The 11,885-nt window shown below is 43.0% G+C and overlaps 1 protein-coding gene across 1 annotated transcript in view; it reads left to right on the plus strand.

The window, feature by feature from the left end:
- Positions 1–1,474: 1,474 nt before the first annotated feature.
- LOC103367250 (heparan sulfate glucosamine 3-O-sulfotransferase 3A1) overlaps positions 1,475–11,885 on the plus strand; it is a 40,199-nt gene continuing 29,788 nt past the window's right edge. Inside the window, exon 1 of the mRNA XM_008295229.1 lies at positions 1,475–2,058. Coding sequence (XP_008293451.1) covers positions 1,475–2,058 — 584 coding nt within the window. The remainder of the gene's footprint in view (positions 2,059–11,885) is intronic.

Here is an 11,885-nt window from a genome sequence, read left to right on the forward strand (position 1 = left end):
TACCCAAAAGGCTGGAGCAGATGTGAAACATTTGGTTCTGTTCTTGTGCACTTGTAAAGAAGTAATGTGCCCCGTTATCATTATTTCACTTTTTTTGTTCTTGTATGTGTCATAAAAAGGAGTTCATGGCGGAGGCCATCTTCTTTGGTGGCCTCGGTCGGGCTGCATGTGGCCCGTCAGCGGCAGAGAAAGCCAGCGAACATTTGAGGGATAGTTTTGGCTTCTCAGGAGAGGCTGCTAAAGTTATTTTTGGGGCTGATGCACTGAGCAAACATCTAGAAAATTACCTCTGCAAGCATGACAGCAACCGTTGCGTGTGTGTTTGGTTTCATGTGTGTGTTTGCAGTTTGTGTGTGTGTGTTATAATTAATCAACACACTTGATGATGTGAATTCAACTGTGTTTGTTTCAGTTCATATTGTATATGTTCTTTTTGTGCACAGGCTCCAGCAGATATGTTCAAGAACTATGGCTGAAAAAATAACGTTTGAGCTTAACATTAAAAATGTACTTTTGTTAGAAGTTGTAAAAACTTCTATTTTAAACTCCACTGAGTTGGGGGAAAAAGCTTCTCCTTTACAATTAGAAGTACTTTTAATTAACCGTCTGAAACTGTCCAGTCATGTTATGAAGCATTATTAGATTTGAAATCCTGAACTCAAGATGAAGGAAAGTTATCAACTTTATTTCATAAAGTCAACATTATTATGTGAAACCAACCCATCAAAACAGTGTTAGCAACTTAAAAGATGCATCTAAACCAGCAAATTAGATTTGTTTTTAAATCTTACAACCATGCATTAAATTAAGAAATAGGACAGTTGGATTACATTTTATAACTGTGAACATCTCAATTTAAATATAGGTTTAAATCAGCAGAAGCAGACAGTTGAGTTGTTGTTACACATAATAGAAATTTGAAGATGTGTTTGTGTTATTTGTGCATCACTATAATGTGTATGTTTTTGTCCATGCAGCATTTCCTTCCCCCCCTGCAGGTGATTCTATCCTTGTTTTATACATAGAGATGCCCTTTAATTTGGCTGAACCGGGCTGTGTTGGTGCGCACACGCCCACCCGGAACACCATTGGCTCCTGTTTGCTTTCCTCCTCATCTCATTGGCCAGAGAGCTGCCTGTCAAGAAACTTGACGTGCGAGACAAGTTTACAACTCTATACACGTGCGGCTGGTACATCAGGGCTTGTGGTGGCATCCTGCGCACAGGCTGCATCACCTGCGTGCGTAAATCTCTGCGCGCTGCCTGGAAACAGCTTGTTATTTTCGGCCACTTCTGGGTTTCCTGCTTTCCTCACCTGTTCGCTGCAGGTATCACTTTGTGGCGGAGACAGAGGTGTTTTGTCCACAGTGCGCTTGTGGATGAAGACTCGGTCCTCAGTTTCTTCATGGCTAGAGGACTCGGTGATGTGCGCCTAGCATGGCTGAGGCTCCTGCGCCGACCACCCAGGGACCGGTATGGCTTTTAGCCGCATCAGTAGGCTGGACCCCCCGTCCCGAGGCATCTTCAGGAAAGCGGTGGTCATGCTGTGCTCCCTCCTCGCCTCCCTCATCCTCCTGCACCTCCTCACCGAGCGCTGCGCCACCACAATCACCTCCACCTCGCCCTCACCGCTCAAATCCTCCTCATCCTCCTTCTCCGGCCGGGCTTTCGAGGACTTGAGTCCGGTGAGGAGCAAGAGACTGGCATACGAATGGAGCGCCGGCTCGGAGCTGGGGGGCTACGGGGCCGCTCGGCGCGCCTCCTCACGCGTCCTGGCGGATGAGCGCGCGCGGCAGGTCCTGGAGCTGCCCGGAGAGTCGCTCCTGCTGCCAGCTCCGGATTTAGTGGCTTCCAGGAGAGTTCCTCCCAGGTTCGCAGGTAAACTCAGTCCGCTCGGGGAGGGGAGCAAGAAGCTTCCTCAGGCTCTCATCATCGGGGTGAAGAAGGGAGGCACCCGGGCTCTGCTGGAGTTCCTGCGGGTTCATCCGGACATCAGAGCCGTTGGAGCGGAGCCGCACTTCTTCGACCGCAACTATGACAACGGACTGGAGTGGTACAGGTGAATATTTATCAAATTAAACACACACAGAGACAAGCCACACCACCATACAAACATCAAACATTTTAATATTGTGCATACCCATGTCAAACTGAGAGATTAGGATATTTAAAAACAAATCCCCCTTAAAATCTTGGCTTCACATCTGCTGTGTTTTCAGTCATTTAATTGTCATCATGATGAATTGTGTTTTCCCAACTTTTTTTATTTACCCTCCTACTTCATCACCTACCATAAAGATTAGTCTGCATAACCCAGAAATCTTTATTTAACATCTCAGTTGTTTCTTGTTTTTTTTCCAGAGGAGGCCTAATAGCTGCTGGAATGAGCACAGCGCGGACAAGCCTGTTGATTTATTAAAGCCACATTAGGCCTGCTTTCATTAGATCTTATCAGGCTGCTCATTTTGTTTGCACATTTTAAGGATGACTGCCTTTTAAGCCGCTTTGGCCGCAGCGGAGTCGCGGTTTACAGCTTGATTAGGCTGGGAAATAAGATAGAAAGGGTCAATTAAAGAGTTAAAACATGGAAAGAAATTGCAATTACGTGTTCCCTGTTGAGAGACAGTTTCTGCATAATTTCACATCAACTTTTTAAAAAAATGAGTAGTTCTAAAAGTGCAAAACTTTTTCCGCAGGCGTTTTAAAGATTTATTTAAATGCGTTTGTTGAATTAAATACAACTTAAATTCCAGTTGCTACTACAAATTAATTATTTAATTATAATGTATGCACGTCTGTTTCATTGTCAACTCCACAGAGAGAATTCTATGTAAAGGAAGCGTCTTATTTGAATAGCAAAGCGAGGTTTTGTTTTTATAAAAACCCAGACTTAATCCTCGCCGAGTATTAGGAAAGTGCAAAACACTTCATTAACAAAAGCTGAAGTAAGAGCAGCTTACGGAGAACAAATAGATTTTCAACAGTGTTTTGTGTTAAGTGCATTTTAAAGAGCGGGTTTTTTTATTTTTATATCAACTTGTGAAGGTGGAAAAGTTCACAGCCTCACCATTGTTTATTGCAAAAGAGTCTTGAATTCACAGAATCATTTCCATGTCTCTCCTGACAAAACTTTAGAGAAACGCTATAAACACACACACACACACTCCTCCAGCGTCTCTGGAGTTATGCTGCGTTCTTTTTTTTCTTCTTCCTCGCTCAAGTTGACTTTTGTGATTGATTTCATGTGTCACCGCGAGTGTGTGTGAGTGAGTGTTGTGTGTTCACATTTCCACAGGGCCTGCGGGGAATAATGGCTCTTCCTCTCAGTGGTTCTCTGTCTAATGGGGCATTGCCGACATTGCAGCTCTGTTATTAAGAAGGATTAGGGCCATAATGAAAGGTTACCTGAGTGTCTCGGGAGGTATAATTCACCTTTTGATTGAGTTAACACCACACACAGCACCCTCTAAAAGCCTGGAGACAAAACTTTTACTCTCGCTCACCAACAACTCCCTCCAGACCCCTTCTCACCCCTCTTTTTTTTTTTTCCTCCGCCCTTTTCCGAAACGCTCTGGCTCTCTCCCATCTCCCGCTCACACACCTCCCTCTTTGTGCCTCTCTGAGAGTGAACATTCTCTTTTTGCCATCACTCTTTCACACCCTTCTGTTTACCTATTCATCCATTGTGGGGTTTTATATCCATGAGGGTCCCATCTATCCTGAGGAGTTGCCAAGATTCTCTGGAATTTGGACCGTGCCTCCGAGGACGGACCTCGGTGCCGGGGGTTCGCCTTAATGCTGTCCATTTAAAAAACAGAAGGACCCTTGAATTGAAAAGAGGAATAAATAACTGTTACAACAGCACGGCCCCCTACTCTGCAGGAGTTCATCTCGTCGGCTCTCCTCGACGACTGTCTGAGAGTCTTCCCTGGTGATAGCTTTTGATTGAGCTGCATTCATTTTGCCGGCTTGAGGTCGTATCGAGGCGTAGCTTCAAAAGTGGAAACTAGGTAATCAGCCTGATTGCACCGCTCAACTTAACCAACCACTTGTGCACAATTGTTACAACCTCTGTGCCTTGGAGTCATTTTCATACTTCAAGGCTGTGAGAACAAACTATAAAATAGTACGAAGCAGCTCTGCACATCTTTTTTTGTTTCTTCTTTTTGGTGCAAAACAAGTCTCTGTGACGAATCGCTGTGAATTATGTGATTCCTTTCATTAGCGAAAACACCGAAGCTTCCGTCTCGGGAGACTTTTTTTTTGTTTATCGTCAAGGGCGTTGTGTGTCCTCGACGTGAATCACTCGTCTCTTTCCCCAGTGGGAATGCGTGGAACAAACTTTTACACCTCTTATTGTGACATGGACAACATCTCCGGTCGCCTTTTTTTTTTTTTTTTTTCCCCCCTTTCCAACTTTCCCAGAAATAAACTGGCTTGTTATCGGAATTTCCATCAACTGGCCTAAAAAAAAAAGAAAAAAAGAAGTGGGTTATACACCCAGAGGTATGACGCAAAAATCTGTAATGCACCAAGTAGATAAAAGTTGCAGTTTTGACAACAGGGAAGACTTTGTATGTGTAACCCCACTTTTATATTTCCAAAAACCTCCAAATATTTGTGCAAAAATCCGGCCTCGCCATCTGCATTCATTCACGTCTTGGTTTATATATTTATTCTCAGAGTGTTTTGGGTGTTTCCAGCATGTTGACTCAGCTGAAGTGAAACAGTTTTTGTAACATATTTTAACTAAAGACACATTTTTTTTTTAGCTGTTTGGATGATATAAAATGTCTGGTTTTTTGTCGTGCACGGTTGGTCAATTCAGCTCTTTTGTTACACCAAGGAAACCAACACTCGGTCCGATTGTCCGGTCGGTCAGTGTTACATTTCACTACACATTAGTCTGTATATCCACACACAACCTGTTAAGGCTTTTGTTGTGGAAATGGACACTGGGATTGAACAAGGAGGTCACGCACAAGCACTGTGAAGTAAGGTAGAGGTCTGCGCTACAGAGTAGTCACTATTATGTTTTGGGCCTACTTAGGTTACTGAACACCCAGGCTTTCACCTGTCTAGACCCTGCCGTCGCTGTTTGATGTCTGCAGACCGGTTGGATTAGACTTCACCAGATCCCTTAATGGGTTAATTACCCTTCATAAAAACATATGTGACCCGTTAAACACAAGGCCACAAGCTCCGCCACACACACACTCACATTTAAAACACGAGCAAACACAGCAGTATTCAATGCACACCTCTTTTACAGAAAGCAAACAGGTGTATGGCAGCTTGTGTATCAGCAAACCTTCACTATAAAGCTTCTCTGCAGTGTTCTTCCTCAAGCATGTAACAGCTAAAGCCACGAGAAAGCAAATGAAAACAGCATGCTCGGCTCCAAAAAAGCTGAAAAATCACATTAAATTAGGGGTTTCCCTCTTCATAAAACTGGCTTTATTTGAAAGGAAGTTCTGTAATGGTAATAAAAAAGGAAAAAAAAAAAGAGGGTCTTAATCATAAAAGCAGTGACCCAATGGGGACTTGTGCTAGAAACCGGCCGTGTTTTGTAGCCTGAATAGTGCTTAAGCGCAGAACAAATGGGGGAGATTTTAGCTCTGTTTTTCAAAAACAATTCAAGACGGAGCTGTAAAAGTGTGTTAGAATAATACATTTAAATCTCATTAGCATTTTACTCATTGGGCTACTTAGTTGGGGCTTGTTGACACAGTTCCATTTAATGACAAAAAAAAAAGGAAAATAAAGTCACATTTGCTGGTGTATTCCCCCAACGTTTGAAATGAGGCCCGCTTCCAACTTTCTCATACGTTGGCTGTGTTCACAGAGGGTGTTGTTGTTGAATTGAGTGGCAGACTTTAAACTCTTGTTTAGCTGCTGCCTGATATTTCACTTTGTCATTCCGAGTGTGGAGAGGTTTAAGGAGGAGCTGCGGAAAGAATGACTCCGAATGGGAGAGGTTAGATGTCAGGCGGTGGGGAATTAAACTGAAAACATCTTCAGTTGTGTGTCAGTGAAGTTGTGGCGGTCGGTCTTGTGTACCTCCGAACCGCAAGTTCCTGGAAATTGTGCAAAAACGGCACAAGTTCTTGACGTATATGTTGTGTGGCTACGTCAGGTTTTCATGATGAAAATCAAACCCCAGCTGGAACCAAGCAGAGCCCAGATCTAGCAGAGACCCGTGTACTGTACGCTATGTGTCCAATACGTATGTCAACCTGTAAGTACCTCCAGTTTGCTTTTGGCACTCGCTCGCTTTCTGCCCTTGCCAGGAATACAGGAATGACATGTTCCTCAGAGTTTTAAATAGAGCGAATGAGTTGAAAATAGTCTGTATATCAACGCTGAAATATCTCTCGCTTATCTGAATTTATATCGTCATTTTAACCATAAACACGAGCAACATCCTGGAATCATTTTTTTGCCGGTGCTGAGTCGTGCAGCCTTTAAAAATGTATCTCCGTGGTCTCTTTACAGAAGCTTTGAAAGCAGCAATTTGTTGTATCCTTTCTCTGAGGTGCAGTCAAGATTTTAAAAACAGATTTCCTCTAAATGATCCCCTCTTTTGATTTATCCTGTTTTGACACTGAGTTGGAAAAGCAGGAATGATTTATTCGTCAAGGTCCCTAGAAAACGGTTTGGGATGGTCATTTTTTAATGTAGTTAGAGCAGTTTGGTAATGGAACCGGAGGTAGGGTTTATTCTGTACAGAGAGGTTTTATACACTGGGAGGAGATTTCTGATATATTAAACTTGCAGGTTTACCTCCAAGTTTAGAATTGAATCCTTTCCAAAGTAAACCTTACACAACCCTAAAGTTTATTTAATGTGTACCTGACTTTGTAAGAGAAAGGTGGAATTAAAGCGTTAACCCTGTGAACCCCAAAGCATGCTGACGGGTTTAAAGCACATAAAAAAATATTAAAATCACTAAAATTATACCATTTATCAGAGTTTGAAACTGCAAAAAAAGGATTAGTTATTACATTTTTAACTTTCTGATGGTTCCTAAACTAATTTTGTCTGGAAAAATAATCAAATCCAAGCTTAAAATCATGATTTTTAATCAAAATCATGTTGTTATTCAACATGTCTCTTTTAAATAGTTGCTGAAAATAAAGCGCTCGCTCTAACTACATTCTGTAAAAAAGAAAAAATTCTGTGCTCCTTGTTGCAACTGTTAAACCATGAATGAATCAGCTGCAACAAACAGTCTTTTCACAAAAATTAAATGTTTTTCACCTGAACTGGGCTGAATTGCAGCCTGTGTTTACATGGAGCTGAGAAGTATTTAAATGTATTAAGCATTTTAAAAAGTCAAAATATGTGATAGTGTGTAGACTTACTATTTTTTTCCCCCCAGTATTGCTGACACTTGTGGGAAACTTGGAAAAATATTGCACATGTTGATATCATGCTTTTTAATTTTTTTCTAAACTAAATAATCAACTTTGTTTTCTTTTCCTTTTTTAAAAAATGATTTCTGATATTATAGCTGTATCATATTTGTCTCTACTTCTAACTACGCTTGTGTTGTTTCCATATAGATCCAGAACTTTATGTTGCAGTAAAAAAAAATTAAAAATACAAGCCCACAGTGAGAAAAAATGTGATTTGAGCAACGTTAAAGCTCCCTGAAATACACATTTTCTGCGTTTAACGATAATAAAAAAAAGTATAGGCAGAATAAGAGTGGCTCATTTTTTCCAGAACAAAGCTACATGAGCTAACAGAAGCAGGTTTGTGGAAGGCAGGTGGAGCGGAGGGGAGGGACGGGCAGAGGTGGAGGTGGAGGGGGTCACGGTTGGAGCTGTCGAGGTCGCACACACATTGGACGTAACGTGATCACCAGAGACCTCCTGAGCATGAGCTCTGGGCCGCCTCCGGATTGTGAAAGTGATTATGGTGGGGTATAATTGTAAAAGCGAGACAGTCACCTCCCGCTGAAGGCATCCAGCTCCCCCCCCCACCACCACCACCACCACCTCCAACCTCTCGCCAACTCCTTGACCTCCGCCACCCCCACTGACATCTTTGCTCGCCCTTAGCAGCTGACCCCAGGAGGCCCCATGCAGGGGAGGTAGATAGCAGCAAAGGGGAAATATCCAAAGTAGTGCCTGTCAGCAGCTGCCCTGTGGCATCCTGGGAATCTGCCCTCCGATGGGCGGGTGAGGACAGGCAGCAGGTGCAGGGCGCTGCGCAAGACACCACCTGGATCTCCAGCAGACCCTCACACCTGATGCATTCACCTGACCAAAAATAAACGGCGTTTGTGCGTCTTCTCCGAACCTAGCGAGATGAAGGAAGCAAATATTTCAGGTGTCAGGGATTTAGAACCTCCTGGAGCTTTGATGAACACGTGCAGAAAGCAAAGTGTGATTGATCAGAGTTGGGGGTTGGGTGGAGGTCGCCGTGCAGAATGTGCCACCCTCAAAGTTCACAACAGATGGTTCTGTAACTTTGGTATCGGGTTACATTGTTTCTAGGATTGTGTTGTTTATTCACTTTTGGGTTCATGTGTACACTAGGCAGCAACCTGTTTGACCCCGTCGTATCTCCGGCTCATTCGGCTCAGCAGCTGTTGGGTCTTTTTAAGAGGTATTAGAGCGCACATTATGAGACATTTATTCTAGGATTCACATTTCAAAAGGAGCGCTCGAGGTCACTTTTTTTTTTTTATTGTGCTCGACTGTACAAAAATACATTTGCTCCGTAAAGCTGCGACGAACCGCTTCCGTCGCCGTTTCTGAAGTGGAGATGTTTGACCTTTTCGAAACATTTATTTTACGTCTGAAGCTCGGCGTTCTATTTTCAGGCGATATACCTGAAGCCCTTTACTAGTTTTAATGCTTTTTCAAGCAATGCCCGTGAATGTCAGTGATGTTTATTTTCCTTGAACTCCATGGAAACCTGCCAGGTAATGTTTTCTAACATCACAACAGTTCTGCCTCCAGCCATGGGGGAAAAAAAAAGAAATCATGTTTGCAATTTTCTTCCTGTACTGTATTCCTAGTTTTTTTTTTCCCCCTTTTTTGGCAGTTCAAGGTTGATGGAAGTTAAGTGTTATCCTTCCTCAAACAAAGAGAGACTGTAACCCTATCATTTGGCACAGGAGAGTCAAGGGGCTTTAGACGAGACTGTTTCAGCTGTCTGCGTAGAAACAAACCGCAAAACAACCTCCAGAATTCATGCATATTAAGACTTTCAGAGGATTTGCCAGAGTGCTTTAGGATTTCAGCGACGTGCAGCCAAAACCATGTTATTTGGGCACAGAAGGGCTCGGTAAATGATGCATGGATGGAGCATGTATGCGTTACAGCCCTCAGTAGTGGGGGATTGGCAGGGTAAAGCAACGCCTCGGTGTGATGGATCTCTCTTTCCCATCTCGCAGGCTGCAGCTTTATCACAGGACAGGGAGCCTTCCATATTTTCCACTAGAGAGAAACGAGAGGGAGAAACCGTCACTGTGGAAAAGCCTGGGAACCAATAAAAAGAAGGAAGCCCCCTCTCCTCCTGGGTCCTCCATTTTCCGTTCCAGTATTTTTCTTTAAAATACTTTCGCTACATTTTTTTTTTCCCCTCTTCTGGCACACATCTCGTCTGGTATCTTTGAAATTAAAGAACATTTAAGTGTTTACTACTCGAGGAAGTTCATCTTTCCAGGCCTTTACCTCTCACCAGGAAAGTCTTTCTGTGTTTTTTTTTTCCTGGCTTACATGGAATTGCTTTCCTTTTTCTGCCTCTCCGCTTAAAGGCATGGACTCACTTGCCATGTGTGCTATCTGCAGCTGCCTGTGTGGCGATATGATGGCACCAAACAACCTTTTTTTTTCCCCCCTCTTGCTCCATCGGGGAGGTTACGGCCGGTGCCAGTCGCCTTGGCAGAGCGCTGCCCTGCAGACATGGGCAGCGGCTACGCCAGACGGCACCTCCGGCTCAAACTTCGATTCGACTGCCCCCAACCTCAGCCTCCATGCACAACGCTGAATTATACTGTAGCTAAGCTCGAGCCACGCGTGTGTGTGTGTGGATTGGCGTTTTGTTGGCACGCCCCGCAAAGAGACCAACACATCATTTCCCCCTCAGATGTTATTTCCGAGCTTTCAGCACTTCTACATCCAGCGAATTCTGCGTATTCCTGCTCGATGACGAACAAAGAGTTTGCATGGCAGCGATGAGTGAAATAAAACATGCCCAAGATTAGGGTTTGGCAGTACTATAGACCATGACCAGAAATCCTGCACAATTTTTTAAAATAGCTAATAATGGAGGTGGTGAATGGAGAGAGAATGACGGAGTGGCATTTAATCTGCCTTGAGAGCTATTTTATTCAAACAGAAGCACCGCAGATCTATTGCGTGTGCGGTTTTGCAAAAGCTACCTGGTTCCTTTAAGTAGAAATCCAGCTGTTCAAACAAATGCTTTACGTGAGGTCTATTGTATTTCTATTGCGAGAGATCGCACGGCACAAAAGATCCATTCATCGGCAGGGATTTCTTTTTGTAAATCAATCAAATGAAATGTATCACAAATGTTCTATGAACTCTCTTTTGCAAGTCAAACAAGAGAAAAAAAAAAAAATACCCCAGCTGCGCTATTTTTAATTTCCTCTAACCTTTTCATTCATTTGGAGAAAAGATGGCACACAGCTTTTACTAACTAACCCTGGAATGTCTGGCAGCTTGATTAAGGAGAGGAATGTGTTAGAAAATGAGTTTGCCACCCCGGACCCGTTTATTGATAGATGGAGTGCAACAGCACAACCTGCGTCTTTTTACATAAAGATGGAAGAGGGTGATAAAGGGCCTGTGCGGCGCAGAGCCTGTGATTGATGCACCCACAGAGGAGTGCAGAGAAGCCACACAGTAATTCAATTAATCTTAACCTGAACACTAGTAATTGCTACTGTAACTAGGTCTGACTGTACATTAGACAGGAGGGAGATTGCTGTCAAAGAAACATGTCCAGCTAATAGAAGCAGAAAGGAACATCCTCAGCACTCTGGAGCCCCACAAAGGGGCTTCTTCTTCTTCGTCTTTTTTTTTTCTCCTTTATTATCCTTTCTCCTAAAGATGAGGCTTTGCATGTTAATGAGACGAGCGGGGAAACTGATTTCCTCAGTGGTGAACCAGAAGTGAGAGATAAACCCAAGCAGGGAAAGTGTGGGTGCAAAATCTGCGAAAGGATACGTTCTCTCGGTGAACTTATGTAATCAGCTGTGAAGAAAATGTACTTTAAAGAATAATCCTGCATTTTGTGAAATACGTTTCCTGAGAGCTTGATGAGACGATCATTAGCTTGCTCGTACCTGTCCATTAAATAGAAAGCTGCAGCGGGAAGTTGAGTCTTAGTTGAGCGTTAAACACTGAAAGCACAGTTACAAAATGTGTCGACCACTTCTAAGGCTAAACGTTACATCTCACCTGTGTCATAACATGATAAGAAAGTTTAAAAATGTTTTGTGGTTTTATGGAGTTCCTTGTGGGACTGTTTCTTGGATGGATGCAATAACTTGAGTTTTAAAACTGATTAAAGAAGATTTCACATGTTGAATAGTTGGACTAAGTCAAAGTAAAGAAAATCTCTGTTGACTGAGATCAAACTTAACTTTGAACCAGTCGATTGGAGCAGATGCTTCACTTTCCAGTGCTGCAACGGTTTCCACTGTTAATGATTCTGTCAGTTATTTGCTGGATTGGTTGAGCTAAAGATGACGTCATCAAATCTCTTGATTTTTCAGCAGCCCAAAGACATTCAGTTTACTGTTGAACACTCTCAACGCAAAAAGGTTTAGGCTCAACAAAAACAACCAAATGCAACAGTTTGCATCAGTCTTTTAGAGTTATGGCAACATCCAATGAAATTATG

This window comes from Stegastes partitus, unplaced genomic scaffold (genome assembly GCF_000690725.1).
Source record: "Stegastes partitus isolate 25-593 unplaced genomic scaffold, Stegastes_partitus-1.0.2 Scaffold1032, whole genome shotgun sequence".
In the NCBI taxonomy this organism is placed as follows: domain Eukaryota; kingdom Metazoa; phylum Chordata; class Actinopteri; family Pomacentridae; genus Stegastes; species Stegastes partitus.